This window comes from Ptychodera flava (assembly GCF_041260155.1).
Source record: "Ptychodera flava strain L36383 chromosome 23 unlocalized genomic scaffold, AS_Pfla_20210202 Scaffold_23__1_contigs__length_28996876_pilon, whole genome shotgun sequence".
NCBI lineage: Eukaryota > Metazoa > Hemichordata > Enteropneusta > Ptychoderidae > Ptychodera > Ptychodera flava.
In genome coordinates, this window is record NW_027248277.1 from 9048502 (window position 1) to 9073923 (window position 25422).

The 25422-nt window shown below is 36.3% G+C and overlaps 1 protein-coding gene across 1 annotated transcript; it reads right to left on the minus strand.

The window, feature by feature from the left end:
• Nucleotides 1-646: 646 nt before the first annotated feature.
• LOC139124193 (dynactin subunit 6-like) lies at nucleotides 647-6510 on the minus strand. The gene is made up of 3 exons (XM_070690334.1): nucleotides 6428-6510; nucleotides 4542-4684; nucleotides 647-3175 (listed from the first exon to the last, which is right to left on the minus strand). The coding sequence occupies exons 1-3, from the start codon at nucleotides 6462-6464 to the stop codon at nucleotides 3083-3085; spliced, it is 273 nt and encodes a 90-aa protein (XP_070546435.1). The 5' UTR covers nucleotides 6465-6510; the 3' UTR covers nucleotides 647-3082.
• Nucleotides 6511-25422: the final 18912 nt, after the last annotated feature.

The following is a 25422-nucleotide window of genomic DNA, read 5'->3' on the forward strand; positions in this document are numbered from 1 at the left end:
ATGAATTTGGTTTATTGACAGGAATATTGAAAAACATAATACAATAAATCCTCGTCAGAGATAGTTACTCTGGCAGTAGACCGTATACACGTCTAGTCTTATCAGAAGTCTGTCTTCCACTCCACGTCGTTTATTCTGTCAGAATATACAATGTCTGTCTTTGTTCTTGTGTTTTGGTTAGTGATTATCCTGAGGTCTGCATATGTTGCGTAACATGTCCTTGCTCGTTGATTTGTACCCTTTAATACGAGACAGGTCAAAGGTACAATTGTTTTACACAACCTCATAACAGTCAAAAAGTGTGCAGTAATTCATATCATACTGTATTATTTCATGCGTCCAGTAGTGTCTGATAAATGTCAATACATGTCGAGTCATCAGCAGTCAATTTCAATGCCTGATAACTAAGTTTGTAATTTTGTCAAACTCAAAGTCATCCATTCAGGGGTCACATTAGTAGGTCAAATTGAGTAAATGCTAAATTTTCTAATCTGTTTACTGACTATTAATGAATCTATTGTGAAACACGTGTGCACATTCAGTTCATATCTGGTTTACACATACTATAGTCAACACAGTTGTTATAATTTGACTGCTTCTGCACATACCGGTACTTCAGAAACAAACAATACATATTACAATACAGTTTAAATTAAATTGCACATTTTATTTCTTCCCTTCATGAAAGGATGATGACAAATATGTACCTGTGTATGGAAGATGAAAGTCATAGGAATGACCAAAAATAATAAATAGCAGTGAAAATTTTTGGTACATTACGGCAACTCCTGTGAATTATATTCCCATTCCTATATCTGTGTCCAGAACTATGCTGATTTTCAGAGCTGTGAATAGCATATGGATAAAAATATTATACATGAAGTGTTTTTCAAATATGCAACACAACAGACAGCCATGATAAAACTTATCTTACATCAGCCTAGTACACCACACTATCTTTAATATGAGTTTTCACCACTGGAAAACCAAGCCGCCCAAATGAAAAAACAATAAATTCCCAACCATGATGAAGTATAACTGTAGGGCATCGAAAAAAATTTGAAATTTCAAAAGTATACAGGCAATAGGCTCCACATTCTGATTGTAAATCATTCTTGTCACTGACTTTCTGAAACCTGACAGGTTCAATTTATAATTGGGGTTGTTAACCCTTTGACTGCGAAAGTCATTTAGTCCCCTTTACAACAACAGATTTTTCCAAAATTTTGACCAAAAACTGGAGTCTATGAAAAGTGCTGTGCATTTGGTCAAAAATTTAAAAAGAATTACATAAAAGTTTAAAAAAATAGTAAAATGTTGCAGTTAAATTTGGGTGGGAAAAATTACAGCATTCAAAGGTTTAAAGTCAATGAAACATTTCACTGTACACCTAACTTGTGATAAATTTACAAAAGCAGTGACACTGTATCTTCCACAAGTTCCAGCATACATAAGCAAAATTATGTTTTTGGAAGGCTGCCCCACACAATATCTGTGGCTTTGACTATGTAGATAAACGAGCAATTTATTGCAGATACATATTAGATATTCAGAGACAGTAATAATGAATATGAACGCTGTACCATCTTCAGTTGCTTAGCTTCATAATACCTTAGCACACCAATGCACAAGCTATCATCACAGACGTTGTAAGTGTTTTACTATCAGTACCTCGGTGCTAAACTGTGCAAATAAATGCACAAAAACAGCGAAAAATCACCTCGGCATTCCTACAGACGATGAAACTTTGGCAGGAAAGTTTAAAAGAATATGTAAGATTTACAGAGTTGCCAAGATTATTCTGATCTTGTGTATGGAAAGAGACTTTGTTAAATTTGCAGGATTTCCCAAAATTTGTAGCATGGTATTCAAGCGCTTTGTTGTGACGTCGTCTTGTGATCTAAAACATTATCAGAGAGGCATTTCAGGAACTATTTGTAAATACTGTTGTCTTATACAACATTTTCAATCAAATTGATGAGATATACGGACACAAATACCAGGATGTGAGGTCATGTTGGGGTCAGGGAAAAGGACAATTGGAAAAATCTGCTGTGACCGTGAAATGAAAACAGCGTCTGATGGTATAAACATACATCAAAATAAAATATTCCTAGAATTAGAATTTGTTTTGATTCGTGATAATGTTAACAGTTGCAGTGACAAAACAAAGTGTAAAAAAACAGCAATAAATTTATAACTTTCCATGTAAAGACAAAGATATATCAACAAAAGAAATTTGGCTAATGTGCAGTGTCTCAGAAGCTTTAAACTCATTGGTTTGCTGAAACTTGAATTGTTACTAAAATAGCCAATCAGAGGGAAAATTTCAGACTCCTCAAGTTGCTATTAATAATGACAATAGCCCTTGTTTCAGACTTCTCAGGTTGCTATTAATAATTACAATAGCCCTCATTTCTGACTCCTCAAGTTGCTATTAACAATAACAATATCCCTCGATTCAGACTCCTCAAGTTGCTATTTAAAATGACAATAACCCTCATTTCTGACTCCTCAAGTTGCTATTAATAATGACAATAGCCCTCATTTCAGACTCCTCAAGCTGTTATTAATAAATCAATCTACCAATCAGCGATTCCGTTCTGAGATGCTGGACATCGCTGGGCAGGTATCCAATGACAGCTTCTTTATTATAAGAATGTATCTGTGTTTGATCTTTTGTTGGATTCATCTCTCATAACAAGACTTCAGAGATATGTGCTGACACAAATGTGCAACTACTTCGACTGTCACAGATATCATTCTCACTTAAAACATTTTTCTCCTGTTTGTTTTGCTCTTTAGAAATGTCTTGAATGTGAAAAACGACTATGCAGATTTGTAAACCCTTTCTTTACAATGGTTTGGCCCAAACCCATTGTTAGCAGTGGTGATTATGGACCTATTTACAGGGAAATGGGGGTAAGCTGGCTGAGTAACCCTTTCAACACAGACATTGGTATATCCTAAATGTTTTCATTGAGAGGGTTAAACCACCAGACAGGACATGGGGTAGAAGGGCTTATCACAGCTTAAATTTGACATTTACAAGAGGAAAAAATAATTAACTTGACAGTATCCTTCATTTGTCTACATGTTTTGGTCTTGTAGCTTTCTTCAAATGATGATAGTTTGGTAAGATCTTCATCAAGAAATCCAGTTGTAATGTCTGTGGCTGAAAAGATAAACAACAATAAACATTTCAGTTTTGTCACGATACTTGTTGGTTTAAATATAAAATTTTAGTCAAATGTCAAGGACTTGTGTCTCAGAATTTATGAGCAATGCAGGTCTGGAGGTATCCGAGAACCACGAAGCTGAAAATGGTGACCAATTTCATCTTGAAGTTCAAGAACCATGCCAAAAGAGAGATGCCCCAAAATTGAGCAAATGTGAAACCTTAAGCTTGGTTATTAAAAAATACAATTGCTAGTTCTCTTGCCATTTTATTGCCACCATGTCTGCATGATAATATACCTTCGTACGAGTAAAAGGGTGAAAGTTGGTGTTTGGCAACTGAAAGCCTTATTTTTTTTGACATTTTCAATGAAATAGTCTCATATAGTTTTCTCAAAGGAAAGACTGGGATTACAGTGTTGCAGCAAGGACGCGCCCTTGCGACAATGTCCCCAAAACAGAACCTGTTGTTCTGTATTCTTGTGCACTGCAGGTCACCTCGGGCGCATTCATGTGTTGACTGTGTTCAATGGATGTAGTCTGCCATTAATATTACCTATGATGACCTTTGCTTTACATGATTATTTTGAGGCTTATATTTACATATTTGAAGCTCTTATTAAAAGTAACTAAACACTGCACTTGGTTGTTGTCCAACTGAGCTGTGATTGGAGGCAGATATGGCATACTGTTACAATTGCCTGAAATTATAGCATAGCAACGCGGTCCCGGTAGCTTGAATTTTGTTTTGTGAAACTATAGTACTACAAAATTTGATTGACAACTGACGCATGTTGTCCCAAAAATGTGCAAAATGTCCCCAAAATAAATGGTAGTGGGACACAGTGTCCGTTGGTTTAAAATTCCTGGCTGCAACACTGCAACACTGGGATTAGCACAGTTTGGGCACCTCTCTCTCTGTCACTCTCTCTCTCTGGTGTCTCTGTCTCTTTCTCACTACTCTGTCTGTCTTATTGGCCAGCTGCAATAACTTTGGTGATTTTTTTTCACCACTGTTTTAAATCTCAAATTTCAACTACAGTTTCTAGTTCTACTCCCCAAACCATGTTGAGATACACAGTATTTAACTATTCAGCTTGTAAACTCAGCCTGTTCATGTGTCGACTGAATTGGCATTGTTGAAAACTTGAATTCTGATCGTGACTAGAATTCAAATGTAAACACTGTGCATTTTACATGTGTAGATGCTGCGTTGACAATTTAAGTAGTACATGTTTTGACATACTTTGGGGAGTAGAACAAGAACTTGCAATTGACGTACAAAACAAGTTGGGAAAATATCAATCGGTACTACTACTGTTGAAGTTCAAAGGTCATCAACATAAATTTCATGATTAACTCACAGGTGGTCTTTCTGCTTGTACACGTCTGTTACAGTTACCGCCGAATATAACAGTGTTCTCTGGCAAGACTTCATGGCTAGTGACGTCACAGGCTGCCCCTATTATACAGCCATTGCTAAGCTCTGTATTCCTTCCAACCAAAGCTGGAGAAAAAACAAAAGGATACAACAGCTTTTTGTAAGAGGGCAGTATTAGGTGAACATGTTAGACTGTTATAATGATATGGTGTTTTAAATTTTGTCTTGAAAAAAATGCAGCACTAACATCTGGATAATGATAATTTACCATGGCAATTTAGGAAGTTTTGAATACCTAAGCAGCCCACTTATGAATGAAGTTACCGATATTGATACACGATTTTTTTCATATAAATTACAAGAGCAATTATATCAACCAGTATATTGATGGCACAAATATAGCAATTTGATTGGTTTAGATGTGAAAATAACCATACTATATTCACATCTTAGCAGGGTTGGAACATGTGTGCGCTCTAAACTAGAGAAAACTTCCTCTTAACATTTCACATCAGAATTTCAATGTACTGTTATGATATAATATCAACAAACCAAGTCCAGCGATGGGTACACAACTCGGTTTTGACCACCTCAGTCTATATATGCATGTGATATCGCTCGTGAATTTATGTAGAAACTGGTCAAAATCCTTTGGTATAAAATAGCTGTGTGTGGGTTATTACTTATTATATTACCATGCCCTGTCCATTGCATTTTAATTGGTCGAGCTGAACCACGTGACTGCCCATAAATACACAGTAATGGTTTGTTTTCATGCCCGTGAATATGAATAATATCGTAAACATAGTAACTTTACGGCTAAAACGAAAATTGTGATTTGTACAAAGATCATAATCAACCACAAAATAAAATGGAGCATTTGTGGGCCAAGTTTAGACGCTTTTTTCAAACAAATCTCCGGATTTGCAAATTTTTGCAGCGCGCGCACTACTCACTGACAGGTTCTGGGCCCCGTTGTCGTTCGCACGGGAAATTTTCTTAAATTTCGATGGTTGTTCGGGGTTTGTTGATACTATAATTGAACCAGGCGAGAGGAAAGCCAAATTAATGGGCTCGGCAAGCCTCGCCCATTAATTTTGGCTTTCCTCTGGCCTTTGCCCACAAATAAATGTTAGTGGTCAGTGCATCGTCCGTTATTTCTACTATATTGACTTATTAGTCATGATTATTTTCACCTTACACTTGCTGTACAAGGAGTACGTGGCCCGGTGTTCTTACATACTGTGACATTTGTAAAAGTTAGTGAAACAAAAGACATAAAATATAAATATCATGATGTGTGAGGGCGCTTGTAGCATCTGGTACTTGGAAACACTATGACTGTGATGCCAAGACTTGTAGAAGAAGAAGAAAAGTTTGAAATATCTTAAACAAAATATCCACCTTGCCTGTTCTCCCTTGAATGGTCTGCTTAAAGCACCAATTCCATTTTACATCCCTCAATAGAATATGTATGGATGCGTGAAATGAAGGGAGGGTGACTTGTACACTCCCCCAGGTGTAATGAGTGGCGCAAGAGCTGTGATACATGCAGAGGGTTCAATTGACTTGTGTACATATTCATAAGCACCCATATGAATATGGATACATCCATGTCAGTATATAGATATATGCATGTACACATACATAACATGTAAAATATGCATGCATGCATCCACGCATCCATCCATACATACATACATACATATATGTACATACATACATACATACACATACATACATATGTTAATACATATGTATAAACATACTTACATACCAGTATATGGTGTGTTCATGTGTGAAAGATGTTTCAAGTGGTCTTGCATTCTGATATCAAGAACCAATGGATTTTAAAGCTTAAACACTTACCCCTAGCTTCAACGATATTGTTACTGCCCACTCTCATTGCTTCACATCCTGGAGAAACTTTGTTAGGAAAAGAAAAGGGAAAAAAAGAGGACTAACGCTACCCACTGATCACTGGATTCTCAACTTGAGGGTGTCAATGAAAAAAGCACATTTGAATATGCTTTCCATTTAAAAATAACTCTCTACCGCTACTGAATAAATAATTATATGAATATGAATCCCTGCTTGATTACAATCAATTGGTCTTTGCAGTTTGATTTGTTGCAGGCCTGGATTGAGTAACAGAGAACTGTTTTAAAATTGCCTAGGAAATGAACATATATACAGAAATACACACACACACAAAGACGCCATTTTGCCATCTTATAAGGATACCTCCCATTTGCATATATACATTTGCATATATGGGAGCTAAAAAGTGATTTTCATAAAAGTGTGAACATTTAAAAGTTTTAGTTGTTTTCAAAATGGTAGGTGTTTACAAACAAAGCAGTACGCAACAGCTTCCTGTTTACTCAGATTTCTTGTGACCTTATTCATTTGTTAGTGCTCTGAGAATCACCTAGTTTATTTCATGAACAGAATGAACTGCTCTCTCTAGAATGGCACCACAATACAGGGCAAAGTCAGAAAATGCCACAATATGAGGCAAACTGGGGTGTTTGTTATAAAATTTACAAATGACGGAGAATTCTGCCTGGAAACATGCGTCCATTAGTGTGACCTTGAGGTATTTTCACTGTATGCTAACTTTGGTAATTTTAGTCGGCACATGCGTTGTAGTTGACATCAAATATGTGTTTGATTTCTATAAAGCTCATCTCTTTCTCTGCTTGTATCTTGCAGGTAGCGAGAAGCCAAAATGGAGCGAGAAATCGAGTGTAGGCAGGAATACTATTAAACGAGTATTGCTGGTGGTACTATGAACAGACCTTTCACAGACTTTAAAAACTGGAAATTTCTGTTTTACCGGAGTTTATTGGTCCATAATAAACCCACTGCTCCAGAAGCAGAATGGTTTTTGCAAATATTCGACGATCTCAAGGATCTGATAATATTCATTATCGGATGCACTAATCGTTACGCTAGACAGAGGAGAAGGGCAAATGTGAGGGAACATGATTGTCCTAGACACCAACAACGGTTGTCGAAAAATGCCAGCATTCATTGGAGTTGATGGTGCTGTTTTGGAATATGCTTGTGGCCTGACATCCAGCTGTATTGGTCGGACCATGTTTGCTTTGGTCATAATTTCATCAAGAGAACATTTTCTCATGATCGCTTCAAGCTACTGATACAATATTTATACTTATGCAAACAGCCCTATTGTGCTCATAACACTGTAATGTATACAGCCCCCAAAAATAACTAAACTAAACACCATACTACATTAACCTTGTCATTTATGGGGTTTGGAATTTGTCAAACACGTTGATCACGTTCCGAAAACATTTCTGGGAGCCGCCATTACCAATTCCGGTAAAGGCGGCTCCCAGAAACACGGATGCCCCACGCATAGTAAGTGAGGCTACCCACAATTCCCCTTGATTTGTTCACTCAGACATTTTTTACTAAAGGCTTTTTCAATTTTATCAGTTTCTCAACAATTTTTTACTTAAAATTTAAGTTTAAGATTATTTGTCAAAACTATATTCCAACATTATTGATTATGTTTGATATTCAAGAGTAAATTGAATGAGAAGTCGATGTTTGGAGGTGCTTAAAATTGCACAGTTGTCAAGATAAGGTATCAGCAACTTAGATTGTCTCATCATACCACCTGTCGGCATGCAAATTTCCTTTGTTACGAACATTAAAATAAATAAATACCTTTTCTTTTGCCAACACAGATACAACTTATTCCCTTAGTTTCCGTAAAAATATTGTGTATGGCTGTCAAAAATCTATGTCGACAAGATTACAAAATTGCTATCTCCTCCACAGAAAAGGGGTTGATCTTCTCATTATTCACAGTGAGAAATCAGAAAATTATGATTATCAGAACTAGGTTGCCTAAATTTTGAAATATGGACCGAGTTGTTCTGAGTACAGAAGAAATTTGCTTCAGTCTAGTGAGTGATCTCCGTGTGTACAGATCATGGAGAATTGTGGGTAGCCTCACTTACTGTGCCACGCTCAATGTTTATGGAACTTGATCGATGTGTTTGAACAAATTCCAAACCCCATAAACAACATTTTACGTCTTCAGTAGTGATAAATCAGTACGACCAAATGCAGCAAATATGTTGCATTTCACATAACTATAAATATGGCGCCGAACAAAGGTGACACGGTTTGTGTGCTCTTACACTTTTCGTGTTCGTATGCTTCTTTATAATTGAATCATCCGGACTACTGCCTTACAACAGAGAGGAACTACTGGTGCTCCGCCAGAGCGGCGGTGAGGTGAGCAGTGAACTGATCTCGGGTCGAAATTTCATCGAAAAATCTTTGTTCACAAATTCAGCTGGTGAACAGAAGCCTGCCCATAGCTGTTCGAATAGTCGTCGACCACGGGAGCGTGGAAAACGTGGCGGAGTATTGACGTGTCTCCGTAAGCGAAAGCATCGCCCACCACTGCCCAGTATCATTCTCGGAAATGTATGCTCGCTACGAAATAAGACTGATTAACTTGTCTCATTCACATGCGGAAAGACTATCGCGATTGCTCAGTGTTTTGTTTTACTGAAACATGGCTAAATTCATCAGTGCCTGATTCCATTCTAGTGCCTGATGGATTTACACTGTTTCGTTTGGCTCGTGTATTTGCTGAAGTGGAAAAATCTATTGGTGGCGGACTCTGTTTTTTTTAAATAATGCTTGGTGCACTGATGCCAGGATTATCTCAAAATCGTGTACACCAGAGTTGGAAACTCTTGTTATCAAAAGTCATCCATTTTATTTCCCCAGAGAATTTGGATCTGTACTTTTGTTTGCTGCATATGTGTCACCAGATGCAAATTCTAATTTTGCTATTGACCAGGTGTCGGGTATAATTACGCAACATTAAATCAAACATTCCGGTCAACCTGCATTGTTTTGGGTGACTTTAATCATGCAAATTTAAGTAAAGGGCTACCCAAATACTATCAACACGTAAATTGTGCAACCCGTTATGACAAGATCAGGTGCCGCCAACTGAACTGTTCGTGCAAAAAGGTGTTCGTGCGCAGTTTTTCAGCGGGCGGGCAAATTTCAAAACTAATCAGCGGGCGGGGAGAAAAAAATCGATATTTACTGTGGGCGGGGAAGAAATTTCATTATTTTCAGTGGGCGGGGAGAAAATTTTTGACAGTGGGTACCGGAAAATACGTAGAGGGAGGGGAAAACCGTGGTTGATAGAACTAGAGGGGAGAGTAAGCGCCTAACTTAGAGGGGAGCAATGTTCCAAGGTATACTGCTAGCTGCTCGCACGGTTTTGCGTTGATCTAGGGTACCTAGTGGGCATCTAGTGGGCAATGGGGAATTTCAGTAGTGGGGAGAGGGCAGTGGGGAGCTTGAATTGTTGTGGGGAGTGGGGAGCGGGCAGACCATAGATACTGGAGGGCAGTGGGCATCAAAATTCAGTGGGCGGGCACATTTTCCGTGAATGCCAGTGGGAGGGCAGTTACGAACAGCTCTACTTTCCCCTCCAAATTTTAGGTCAAGGTGAAAAATAACTAAAATTGGTATATCAGCCTTCAAAACATGTTTTGTGATGATTTTGCGAAATTGATGAAATTTACCAGTTGGCGGCCCCTGCAAGATCTTAGACCACTGCTATACGACAATAAAAGATGCTTATCGGTCTCTGAAACGTGCACCTCTCGGTAACTCTGATCACGATATGATTCATCTAGTACCCGTGTACAGACAACAACTCAAATGTCAAAAACCTACAAAACGCCTTGTCCCTCGATGGACAGAAGCAGCCACTCAGCGACTTCAGGACTGTTTTTGCATGTGCGAATTGGGATTTGTTTATTGAAACTGCAGCTGACCTTGATGAGTGCACCGAGGTCACGATGGATTACATATCGTTTTGCGAGGAGCTATGCATTCCCCGGAAGGTGGTAACTTCTTATCCCAATGATAAACTCTGGTTTGATTGGACCGTAGCTACCCATCTTCGCGCAGAAGAAGCTGCTTTCAGATATCGCAACAGTTCAGCTATAAAGAAGGCAAAATATAATGTTGTGAAGGCGATTAAACATGCGAAATGTCTATATCGAGACAAGTTAGAAAAGGATATTTTGACAACTGACTCACGGAACCGTGGAAAGACTTTGATAAAATCCCAGGGTATAAACAAAAGTCAAAATCAGCTCCAATGGATGATGAAACTCTTCCGGATAGTTTAAATGAATTTTACGCGTGATTTTACCGTCCTTTTGACATTCCACCAGTTACAAGTGAATCGCTGCCTCCTCCGTCTGAAGTAAGCTTGGGGACCTCCGACGCACTTTAAGTACATTGAACGTGAGAAAAGCTTCAGGTCCAGATTGAATTTGTCCTCGCCTGTTACGATCATGTAAAGATGAACTGTGTGAAATCTTATGTGTGATAATTTACTGGTCATTGAAAACGAATCACGTTCCAAATGTGTTCAAAAATCCATTATAATTCCTGTACCAAAATGCACTCCAGTTACTAGCTTAAATGATTATCGTCCAATAGCTCTTATATCTACTTTTATGAAATGTCTAGACACCATTGTTAGGAAATACATTCAGTCGAATGCAACCCATACTTTTTCAATTTTGCATGCCATTGTACCAGCTCTGGACACAGACATCTCTCCTATCATACGAGATACATGGGATATCAGTGTTGACAGCACGCTGCTCAAATATCTTAGGCTTGTATTACGCAATTGCCGAAATAGATACTAAATTTAGACGTTGTGGTATTATAGTCGCAGGGGCGGAATGTCCATGGTTCAAAAAGTAAAGCGTTGAAAACAGACAGAATTACAAATTTAGTTATCAAGCACTGAAAATAATTGCTGATGAGACAGTTGTCGATATTGACAGACCTGGACAGTGGACCCATGAAATACGAATTTTAACATGAATTATTTGCATACTTTTGGACTGTTAAGAAGTTGTGTAAGAGAATTGGACCTTGACCTGTCTCACCCAGAACAATATATTACTGTATTTAAATAAATCCTAAAAGTAAAAAGTATCAAAGAACAAATGTACAATTAACTGTAGTATACTCAAATTTACAAATGTTTAACTGTTTTTAAATAAAAAAGTGAATAAAGCATGTAAATCTCTGTGAAACACTTTTCTAACGGTCCACTGATGTCTACCTGTTAAATGTTAACTTTAAAATTAAAAATAAAATGTTAAATAAAATAATAAAAATTGCCAAAAATGTATGATACTGATAATTTTACTATGATTTTTAAACTTCAAAATATGAAAACCCCAATAAAAGCAGATTTCAGATTTTTGAATAATTTTGCCATTATTTAAACAAAACTGAAAGAGAACATCAATGCCTACTTCTAAACCAATTTTAAAGCGACCAGGCAAACGGCTGCAGAGGTGGTTTTTAAACAAAACTAAAGAAAATTACAAAAAAGATTATTAATGAAAAATAGACACTGCAAGATATCAGCTCAAAAGTAAGCAACACATGAGGTGTATCTAATTTCCCATTCACTTAGTTAAACACCAGGTCTTTGTCCTAACCTGTTACATGGCTGACCTAAAAAGTACTGTGATAAAACAGAAAAATTCAACTCAAGTGATAATACACGAAAGTCAACTCAGTACATGAACAGATACTTGAAATGTATGAAAATATAACAAAATATTGCAGGAACAAACCAGAAACAACAAACAAACTAACCTTTACAACAACAACAAATAACTAGCATATCAAAAAAATCAAACTATCCTATACACGAAGGAAACCTACTGCAGTGTTCTCCATAGGATTTTCTGGTGGAGTGGCGGTCAATTTGCATAAAGATTAATGTAATTGTTATGGTAATAAGTTTATATTGTTTACCAAAAATTAAAGAGTGATTCATTATTTATGGTTGAGTATTCGATCCTAACCAGGAAGGATTTCACATTTTGAAGGATTAAGGGAAGAGCTACTGTATTTGTGTAAATGAAGCATAAAAATTAAAATGGACAAACACACACACACACACACACACACACACACACACACACACACACACACACACACACACATATATATATATATATATATATATATATATATATAATTTCATATATTTATAATTTCATATATAAAAGATTTGCTGTAAACGATAAACATGGGCATTTCTTTTACCTTTTCATTTGAATGCAATGATGTAAAACAGCTAGCTCCGATTGTGTTTACATGATGAAGGACGCCACCACATTACATTTGATAATATGTACTCCACTTGGGAGGGATACTTTTATCGAAAGGATATCATAAACCAAATAAATGCACTCTGAAAACGATATATATGTTCACGGGACCGTTTGGATGAGTCTTTTTATTTTACTCGACTAGACACTTGGCAATCAGACTTTGGCAATTCAGTTGACATTAAAATGCGTTTGGAGTTTAAATGGATATATTTATGTGGGTTTCTCGTCATTATAAAGTTTTCTGTTCCATTTCATCGGAGAACATAATTCTATTTTCTTCAATTTCAAAGACCTACACGCCACGGGGGATCTTTGCCAACCTGGTGGCATTCGTTGCCCAATACTATTATAGAAAACAACAGATACAACGTTTAGCAGTGAACCGGGTAGCTGCAGTACAGTAGCTCGAGGTTTTGCCTGGGTATTTGGGTCGGACCAAAATACCCAGGCAAAACCTCGAGCTACTGTACTGCAGCTATGAACCGGGTTGAGTGTAGATAGGAAAAGCTAGGTTTTCGTCGAATGAGATCTAGAAAATGATACACCAGTTCGTGTCGTTGGCACCCAAGCTAACCCTGACCTAGTGCTCGGTTCGTTCAAGAACATATGGTCGTACTACAGAGCAACTGGCCGTGTTCAGACATGAAAGAGAGACAAGGGGGAAGTGATCGATTTATTAAAGCCAAGAACGATGGAATAAAGTGAATAACAACTACAGGTTTTTCATGCTCAGTCAACAGGACAGGCCTCACGAATCTTTATTCTAATGAGAGGATCCGACACAGGAATGAAAGATGTGGTTTTGTAATATACTTACATTGCAATCAAGATTATAACTGGAATGGCGGCCATTTTGGAATTTCAAATGTCGCAAAATGTTGGGAAGTTTCGCTAGTTCAAAATTTGCACGATAACCCTCGATTTTATTGTTGGTTTGGTGAGAGAATGATTGAACGTTTCAATGAGGAAAGTTTGAGCAAAAGTTCAAGTCTTTCACTTTCGTGGTGCATACTGCCTTTTGTATTGTCATTTGCAAACTTTAAATCAATAAATTTAGACGGTGGAGAGGCATATGTCCTTTCACTTGATCGAAGTAGAAACCAAACAGAAGAATAAATTAGAAATACATTATGTAATACATTGCACCATATAAAAACGATAGAAAGTACGAGTATTATAAATCCAATCTGGTGTTAACTATCTTTTACTTTATAATATTGCTTTTGTTCCTTTTTCAGTCTCTATGGTGATGAATCCTTTTCAACTTTTTCGATCTTTTATTGAGAGATTGTATAATCTAGACCGATCACCGAACTATATTTTAATTATAATCGATCGAAGACATTTTGTGAAATATTAAATGTTGTATTGGACGAAAACTATTATGGTCGAGGTAGCCGTTCCTCCTGCCTGTATCATTTAGGGTTGAAATGGATTTGTTGCATAAACGCACTACACGGCAACAGAAAATAATCGTTAAAGGAGTTTTACTTTACCACAAAAAACAGCACTAAGGTGAAGGCTATAAATAACTCAACAGACAATATCTCGGGTGAAACTTGAATTTAGCAGGATACTTGGCATCGGTAGTCTGATGAAGTTGCTCAGAACAGTATAAGTACCACTAATCAAGAAACAATTTTCATGCCACCAATCAGCACCAAAGTGTCCCAAAAAGACAAGACAAGAGAAAGTATTAAACTCTTCACAATTTCTCAGTTATCTTCGAGGATGTCAGTACTTTGTAAAGGCCAGCTTTTATCTGAGCAAGCCGGGAGGTATGCCATCTGGGAGTTTCACAAGGTTCTTGATATTGTAATTTGTCTTTCCATTTGCTTCTCTGTTTGCAGCCACAAATTTGGACCAGCTGGAATCCTGCGAGGCTACAAATACTGCAGCTCCTACAAAAAAGTGAAATTGCGGGCGACAATGATGACCACATCAAGTTACCGTACACATCTGTGTCATGCGTAGACTTCTCATGTAAATAATTTAAAGAGAATGACTATGATACGCTGGATTGTTATAAAGCCATTCAGCAGCAACATGTTATACCTTTACAAAATTGATGGTTACTATGAAGACAGTGACGACGATAATGATCATGATGATAATATTTACTATTATTATTATTATTATTATTATTATTATTATTATTATTATTATTTTGTTGTTGTTCTTGTCGTTGTCGTTCTTAATTAACACATACGTGATATATTTATGTTATATTATGTTTACATTCTTTGCTAAATGAATATTAAAAATGACTTTAGTGGAAAGAAGAAACTAACAGTTCGAATTCAGAACTCACTTAAGCAAATTTCCTGTTCTACGAGGGACAATTTGTAGTAATCGTCGAGAAGTGTTTTGTATTTCTTTGAACCAAGAATATCGCCCGATGTAAAGATGCTTGCTCTCGGTATCCGCTTGGACAAAATATCCACCATTTCCTAGAAAGATCACAAAGAAAAACATGAGAAGGCTAAATTCACTGACTCCGAGAAGTAAAAAGTAAGACATACAAATAAGGAAAACCACTTAATGTAATTTGAATATACGTATGTGTCCTTCTGGAGCAATAACCTGGGTGAAAAGCCATGACCTTTCGAGTACAATGCTAACATCACACCAAAATGAATATTAAATGACAATGAGATGTCTTGTTGAAATTGGATAAGGAAAGGACTAATCAAACTTAAAGCCATCATGTCTCAATGTGTTTAAATAACCACTTTGGAAACAAGGTCCAGTACTTAGGGACAACAAGTTCAAAACGTGCCCACACAAGTCAGAAGACTAACGTAAAATACGAGTCAAAATATCTGTCACTTTGGTGCATTCTACCTTAAGACGAAATGAAGACATATAAATACAGCCCAGAGCATTCGCTGATATTGTAACTTATGCGACTTACCAATGCCCACAGCGGACAGGCCAAATAGATGCACTCTATCTGCTCAGATTTCATCAGATCAGTTACAGCTTCAGCTGATATTTCTGCAAACTTCCTAATCTCTTTTCGAAGCACATTCGTTCTCACGGCGTTCACGGCCCAAGAAACATCTGTGAATCATATTGAGTATCTCAGAAATGTAAACAACATTTTCATTTAAAAGTATTACCTGCGAAAGTTTCTAGTGCTTGCCTCAAAAGTAAACAATATGTCACTCAGTTGTCAGCAATTGTCAGTTGAATCTAACCATGTACCACAGTGTGCCTCAAGTTCATTTGTCCATATATATTCGTACTCGAGACGATAATTGCAGGTAATTTTCAGCAAATACATGGCATAAGAGAGTTCGATATTTAACGATTTGTGCTTTTGCGACTGTCTCTTTATTAAAAGAAAAAAATGCAAGCTTGGTTTCATCACAATACCAAAATACATTTTGTAGATATAGTGAGACTTACTGAGTCCAAACTACATGCATAAATACATTGCAAAATGGTCTCTATATGGTTTCGTCATTAACATAACATAATATACCAGAATATGTATTATACTGTTCCGAAAGCGACCCTAAATGCAGTTCAGAGTAAGTGTCCTTGTGCAAAAATGGGAATTCTTTGCCTGTTGATCTAAAGCATGATTCCGATTTTAATATGCTTGCATTTTAGGGAACAATTAAAAGAATTACAGCCACTTGAACTTTTGATCTTAACACGCCAGATTTTTAGTCTCTGAAATTTTTCGGTTGCAGTACCACAACTTTCGTCAGCAGAATAACCAGATCTCAATGTCGTGACCTTTCGGACACGTGACATCAAAATCGGGTCATAGACCTTTGGTAATGTATACCTTCCACTGTCTCTATTAAGGGATAGCTGGTTAACACGGATATATAACGCCTCCTTGACACCCCTTTCAAAGTATAGGGGATCCCTATTAAATATTTTTACATTTTCCAAGTCCACAAAGTGGTCTGGTGATTCACTGTGGATATGTTAGAAACCTCGGATGTTGTGGGGGGTGGGACGCCAGTGTTCAAGAAATCTTTTAGGAGGTATCTCCATTTCACCGATGTAAAATTGTGTGCAGGGCCCCTTATCGGTCTGACCGTGACACGGAATCATGTAAACAGGACCAGTGATGTCTTTCTTGGCAGTTTTGTCCTTGGGTGCAACCAGTAACTGGCGTAGTGTTTGAGTAGGTTTGAAACATACCATTATGCCGTAGGAGTTGAATGTCCGTTTCAGGGCCTCCCTTAAAAGGACAAAGTCGGCCATTTTTCATGAATTTTGATTGATACGAGACACTACTTATATTGTTTGACATGTTGAAAGACACTGAATGAATGGGTGACCATGCATATATTCGATCCCGGTTTTACACATGAGGCATGAAACCATCGCGAAAATGAATTAATGGTCATGACCATTAATTCAATTTCGGGATGGTTTTATTTGTCTAAAACAGAGGTCGAATATATGTATGGTTACCCATTCATTATCTTTCAACATGTCAAACATAAGTCAAGTAGTATCTCGTATTAAACAAACTTCATGAAAAAGGCCGACTTTGTCCCTCATTATAGGGACAGTGGAAGGTATAAATTACCAAAAGTCTATGACCTGATTTTGATGTCACGTGTCCGAAAGTTAAGGTCACGACATTGAGATCGGGTTGTTCTGCTGACGAAGGTTGTAGTGCTGCAACCGAAAATTTCAGTGACTAAAAATCTAGCGTGTTGAGATCAAAAGTTCAATTAACAGTAATTTTGCTACCAACACAGATGAATTTCCATGCAAAAAATAAAAGAATTCATAAAAGAAAATATTCCGTTGGCATGGCGATTGCATTGTACTTTAAAAGTGACCATAATTCAGAATGATTACTACGACATTTCAAATTATAATGTCTAAAAATATAATAATACATACGCCATTTCCGCCGTTTTGTTTCTCCAATGATATGCTAGATACCGTCTTCCCGGGCAAATCTTCTTTGTGAGATAATTGGCAATATGGACGATGTTCGGTGATGGCGTCAGATGTTTGTCGGCGAGATGCTCTAGTCGACCTAATTGTTTACTGTCCACGAATTTAATGGCCTTCTCTAAACCATCTATGGAAAGTGCGACACAGCTTTCGTTTTCGGTTATTGACACCATCTGATCTATTTGCCTGTGTTCCAAAATTGTAACTTTGTCTTTGCTTGGAAGATCGACGTCTATTATATCAGTATAGATCAATTTTTTAATGTGTTCATACTGCGTCGCTTCCCTGGGCCAAAGAATGACTTTAATATTGTTTTGATTGCATACCCTTTTAAATGCTTCAATCGTAGCTACTGGCACCACCTGAGACAACATATCAGCGTCGAATGTAACATTAAACGGCCTTAGACGTTCTGTAGAGTATGGAATGGTGACATGACCACCACTTAGGAAAAACGGAGTCATGACTAAAGTCCGATTTGTCAAAATTGACATAATGACGGCCTTTTTGAATGTCCAGACTTGGCAATTGGACCCCCTCGTGAGTTTTGTCTTAAGGGAAACAGATACCGATTGGAGTAGATCTTGGCTTTATTTGTAGCAGTTGAATGTTTCAGCTTCATCCGAGCATTTTCCCTACGTTCCGGGACAGCTATAGATTCAGCATTGCTCTTTGCGTCTGGTCCATGACGCTCCTGTGTAGAGTGTTGGTGCTCGTCACCGGTTTTGATATTCTTCACATACTTAAGCTGTAGATGAAGTATATTAAGTGTAGATGAATATATACAGAGAGAGTCAACGATAACACTCTACTACAGCTGTCGACAGATATCATGACTGTAGCTTTTAAGTGTTCTTTGTGTATTCTGTCTTCTGTTTTGCAAAACCGGTATCATTCGGCGGGGCACATTAGCTTAATATGTGAAAAAATGTAACGCAGTTCTAAAGACATTCCAATGAAATACGAGGCAAAAACAGACACACTAAAGGTATAACTTGTACTCTACAGGATAATTAAGCAGACTGGTTGGAGATATTTGGTAGATTATTTCCGCCAAATAAATGATTGTGAACACAAAATGAAGTCACTGTAAGCTTTGAAGACCTGTGTTCAGGATGGAGTCAATTCATATACTGAAGACAGCCTAACCAGGCATTTTTTGATACTTAGGACTTATTTTGATAAAAAAGAGTTTAAATAATTTACATTAATTTACATTACCCATCGAATAACCTGGGTACACTAGTAACAAATGTCGACTTTACGCGTTTTGTTTGTTGCATGCGGTCAATATATTTGTAAGTATTTTGAAAATTTCTAGCAGATTTGCTGCTTATTGTGATTGGCCCGCTACAGGCCTGGCTGCGTTCAATACAAATCATTGGAAAACATAATTTGATTTTATTTTAATTTCAAAGACCTACATGCCACCGAGGATCTCTGCCAACCTGGTGGCATTCGATGCCTAACATTAAGCAAAGCAAAAGATACAACGTTTAACAGTGAACCGGATTGAGTGGAGGTGGTCAAAGCAGGGTTTTCATCGAATAGGATCTAGAGATTGACACTCCAGTTCGTAAAGTTGGCACCCCAGCCATCCCTGACCTAGTACTCGGTTCATTCAAGAACAAATGAGAAACTGGTTATGTTCAGACATGAAAGAGATGCAAGGGGAACTGATAGGTTTGTTGAAGGCAAGAGCGACTGAATAAAATAATACCAACTACATATTTTTCATCGCTCAGTCAACAGGACAACGACAGCCTCACGAATCTTTATCCTAATGAGAGGACCTAACACAGGAATGAAAGGTATGGTTTGTAATATATTGGTACTGTAACCAAGAGTTTAACTAGAATTTTCCTAAACATTATTCTACTTATTGCAATGGTGGCATAGCCTACAGCTTGAAGACACAGCTGTCAAAATACATGTAAAATATATCGCACAAATTTTACATTTGGATTGCCTTACAATATAAATTATCTTATATTGAAGTGGGTGACTCATTTTGTGGGATTACAGGGCCCAGGGCACAACATCTGGTTTTGCAGTAAAATGTACCGATCGCATGCAAGCAGCCATTTTTTCACAAAGGAAAGTTGGCTCTCCGTGACAACTTATTGTGGGGTATTAAGAACATTTAGAATGTTTGGAGTATAATTTACATGGTCGAATTTCAATTGGGAACGAGACATGATTTGTGCATGTGTTCACTGTTATTTTCATTTTTCGCCCCTTGTGTGTTTGTGTCTTAATTGTATTTTTCACATATGTACTGCCGCATTCCATGTTGCACGCGAAAAAATAAATCCCTTATATTTACAATCTGATATGCAAATTAGCAAACATCCAGAGTAATCCATATCCATTTGTCTTTATTTACATACAAGTAGTCTATGACATTTGTTTCCCCCATTGCACTCAAATAATGTTAAAGAAATAAATCTGATACCAAATTCGTTGCAATGTTTGCTCCGTAAGAGATCAAAATGTTAACATTTTTATTAAAACCGCGGTAATGTCCTTCGGCGCCTATAATTGGCAATTTATTCATGTTGTTCATCCAAATAAATAAACAAACAAGCAAATAAACAAATAAATAAATATACAATAATGATGTTGCCAAGTTGATGATTCTATGGAGGAATAATGAAAGTTTAATACTAATGTTGGAAATGAAGCAGCATTGTGCGACCACCAAAAAATAAACGGTTGGTTAAGGCGATAAAATGGCTTTAAAGCCGCACTTTTCAATCCCAGGTTCTCGCATTAGTGGAGTTCTCCTCCCAGTCAAACACATGGCCAGTACGATGTTTGATTTCTATTACACTACTTACACAAACTGATTTCAATCTTTTGTCACCTTTTGCTAATCCTGCAAATAGAGCTTATAGGCGAGCGGCAGGCTCACCTATTTTTCACACTTAATGTACCCACCTTACATACAGCCACATCATACATCATTTGAAAGCTTATTATCTCTACTTCAAGAAAATTGACGATGTGGAGCTGCCAAGTAGGGCCATAACCCCCTAATTTGCATTATTCACATGGGTATCCAATTTGTATAAATGTGATATAATATTCGGAAATTCATTGTTAACTACTCTAAACATACTTTTAAACTATTGAGTGATATATCAAATGAAAGGTACTTGCATGTAAAATACAAAAGTGATATCCAAAAAGATATTTAAAATGGGTTTACTGAAATATTTTCATATTAATACTAAAAAAATATTTTACCCTTTTGAATAACAATATTTTAAAAATTTGATCACATACAGCCACATCATGCAGCCACATTATACATCATTTGAAAACTTACTATCTCTAGTTGAAGAAAATAGACAACATTTAGCTGTCAAGTACGGCCGTAGCCCCTAATTTGCATAAGTCCAACGGGTAACCAATTTGCATAAATGCGATTAATATTAGCTATTTATTATTCACTATTTGCCTTGAATGATAATGATTGCTGGAATCGATTTGATGTCATATTTTAAACTATCGAGTGATATATCAAATGAAAGGTATTTGCATGTAGAATACTTAAAAGACATCCAAATAGATCTTTAAATTCATTTTACTGAAATATTGTCATATTTATATTGAAAAAATATTTTCCCCTTTTCAATAACAATATCTAAAACAATTTATTACAGAAAGCCAAATCTTACAGCATCATCATACGTTATTTGAAAACTTGCTATCTCTACTTCAAGAAAATTGACAATGTGGAGCTGTCAAGTACGGACATGGCCCTTAATTTGCATAATTTACATGGGTACCCTATTTGCATAAATGCGATATAAAATTGGAAATTTATTAACTACTATAAACTTACTTTAAACTATCGAGTGATATATCAAATGAAAGGTATTTGCACGGAGAATACAAAGTGGATATCCAAAGAGATATTAAAAATGATTTCACTAAAATTTTTTCGTACTAATGTAGAACAATATACTTTCCCCTTTTTAATAACGATATTTTAATAATCTTAACACATAGAACCGCATCACACAACCACATTAAACGTTTTTTGAAAGCCTATTATCTCTGCCTCATGAAAAATGACGATATGCAGCTGACAAATAGGGCTGTAATGATTTAATTTGCATAATACACACGGGTACCTAATTTGCATGAATACAATATAAAATTACAAACATCAATTGTAAAGTACTCTAAACTTACTTTTCAACTATCAAGTGATATATCAAATGATAGGTATTTGCATGTAGAATAGAATCATGAACTCCAAACGTGTATTCAAAATATTCTTATTGAATATTTTCAATTAAATCGTAAACATCTTGACTAGTTTTTAATATTCAAAATATTGTGTACTAATAACGAATAATGCTAAAGTTATGGGGATAAATATCTGAATTTGTTTTGCAATTGATTTTTTGTTTATTAAGGATACGCAAACTGGAACACTTTCCTGTCCAATTCCCATATAGCTGAACAAAAAGAATACATAAAACCAATTGGAACTAATTTGGGATAATTGGGTCTTCATATTTTGCAAATTTTCTAAAGCGTGTTTTGAGCTCTATAGTTGAGTGTTGAAATATAACAAGTTACTCTTAAAAACAAGTAAAAAGCAGATGAGCTTAAATTTGCAAATTAAACCGACATTACTTCATTATCCAATTATCCCAAATTAGTTCCAATCTTGTTATAAATAGCTGTGTGTTGAATGACCCTTTTGTATTATTGATGTCATTTTTTGTTTCAATTTCTCTAGAAATCTTGTTTGATGGAGACATCATTGGTTACTACATCTGTGTTACATCTGTATTTTCAGTTCAGTTATGTGGAATATGTAGACGGAAGGCACCATATTTCATTTATCGTATTTATTGTTATATAATGAAGGAAAAGCAACTCAACACACCGTTCATATCTTCGTTGTTTGCATTTTGTGTATGATATTGTGTATATTGTCAGTGTATATTATGTTTGGCTATTTTATATTGTTAATTAGCCATGGCGATTATTCCAGTTAACAGTAAAATACTAGCACCACTTACAAGTTGGTACCTCATGCTAAAAATACTAGTGAACAAAATGACGCCCACGAGGAAAGTTCTTTGGCCGCCCAATTATGAGTGGATGATGCAGTCCAACCTTTCACAGATCAAAATTCATTGACTATTTACTCAAAGAAATCGTGAAGAAATAAACAGCATAAAAGAAAGATACGACAGATTTTACACGGAAAATTGAGACAATAAAAGTTACGGCCAATGCGACATTGGTAACACTAGACATTGTTTCAATGTACACTAATACAACGCACAATGAAGCAATGGAATCAGTCGACAGAGCATTAAATCAGGAAAGATCATCAAATGATTGCATAATCAAACAACCAACAACAAAATACAAGATAGCTATGCTGAAAATGATCTTGAAAAACAACACTTTCAAGTCGACAGTGAATTTTACCGTCATGTATTTGGGTGCGGTACGAGATCTCCAGTTTTACCAGAAATTCCCGACATTACATTTCACAAGACAAAATGAGAATAATTCAGCAACACACTGAACAAATATCGCTCTGACTGAGATTCAGAAACGATGTATGATTCTCTTTGGAACTCAACACGAGCTTAATGAATTCATATCAAACATGAACAAATGCATCATACTTTCAAATTTTCGAAAGCTCTTCTCAAGAAATCATATCATTAGACCTCATTATCTATAAAGGTCATCAGTGCAACAAAGAGAACATTTTCGACTGCAAAACACACACAAAACCAACAGATACATTGCGGTTCACGAAACCAAATGGCAACATTCAGCGCCTTGTTAAACGCGAAACATTACCATACATTAGAACAATCATGCAACAACAAGGCAATAGAGAATACAAGATATTTTTGAGATAAAAGTAATGAAATGCGACCAAACGATCCTAAATCTTGTTTAATTATTACTAACTTTGGACAATCGGATTACATTTAAATGTTATTAAATTTTCATTAAATTAATCTCAAAACCATGGAATCGTAAATAGTGAAAGGGAACCAAAACATTTTCAGGTCCCCTATTTGTAGATCAAAAACTCCAAGTGCCCCTCTACAATCTCCGAAACTTGTCGAATCCACCCCGAATTCTTCTGCCTCTCACCGTTATTTGTGAGCGTAGCCTAATCACATACATAAGAAACGGAAATATAAGCGTTACGATGATGCCAAACTTCACAAAACCTACAACAGCCCGATCTCCGATTCAAATGAGCGTACACAAATACAGCCTGAACGAACAGTAGACATTCTAGCTTCCGTACTTGAACAAACTGAACTTCAGTGGAACAACTCGATTGGTAACACCTACAATCATTCAATCAGTGCACATGTTTCACCAAAAAATGAAGGACTGATGAAGACAACTCTATTCTCGAAAGGTAGCATCAAAGGATCGCAGTGTCACATTAGTCTTGCTACCCCATAGGGCAGAACACGTAGATTAGGGTTACGTCTCGCCATGGCAAATCAACACTATACATAAAACGGCCAAACATAACATAATATACACTTACAATATACACATGTACCATACACAAAATTCAAGCAACTAAGATATGAACGATTTGCGGAGCTGCTTTCTCTTATTATATGTCACAAATTGTGTCTGCTGTCGAATTAGTCTTCCCTGCACAGACCTTTGTTCCTGCCAAGGCAGCGATAACTTTGGCAACCCTTTTACTCATGACAATGCTGGTGAAGAAGAGGATGATGAATTCCTTCAGGTTTCCTGGAAATGACGTGAATGATTTGGATCATGAATCATGCCATTACTTTGATGCAGCTTACTCTGACACATTGTTTCAGCTACAAAGCCACATTTCAACAACTACAATAGTGTCGTACGTGTAGATCTTTTTGTTGCATTGATACTTTAGTTAATTTTTTTAAATACCATTATTAAAAAGAGGAAATATTTATTTCGACAGAAATATGAAAATATTTCCGTAAATTAATTTAAATATCACTTTTGATATCACTTTTGTGTTTTACATGCAAATACCATTACCACAGACCATATATCACTCGATAGTGTAAAAGTGTGTTTAGAATAGTAAACAATGAATTTTCTAATTTCATATCTCATTTCTGCAAATTGCTTACCAGTGTAATCTATGCACATAAAGGGGTACGGCCTTCCTTGATAGCTCCACATTGTCAATTTTCTTCAAGTAGATATAATGAGCTTTCAAATGACGTATGATATGGCTGTATGATAGGACTCTATGTGTTAACATTTTTAAAATATTGTTATTCTAAAGGGGAAAATATTTTTTCCATATAAATATGAAAATATTTCATTGAAATCAATTTCAATATCTCTTTGAATATTCATTTTGTATTCTACATGTAACTACCTTTCATTTGATATATCACTCGATAGTTTAAACGTATGTTTAGAAAAGTTAACTATAAATTTATAATACTATATCGCATTTATGCAAATTGGGTATGCGTGTTTATTATGCAAATTAGGGGGTTATGGCCCGATTTGGTAGCTCCAAATTGTCAATTTTCGTGAAGTAGAGATAATAAGCTTTCAAATGACGTATGATGTGGCTGTGTGTTGTGGCTGTATGTGTTAAAATTTTTAAAATATTGTTATTCAAAAGGGGAAAATATTGTTTTCTATATAAACATGAAA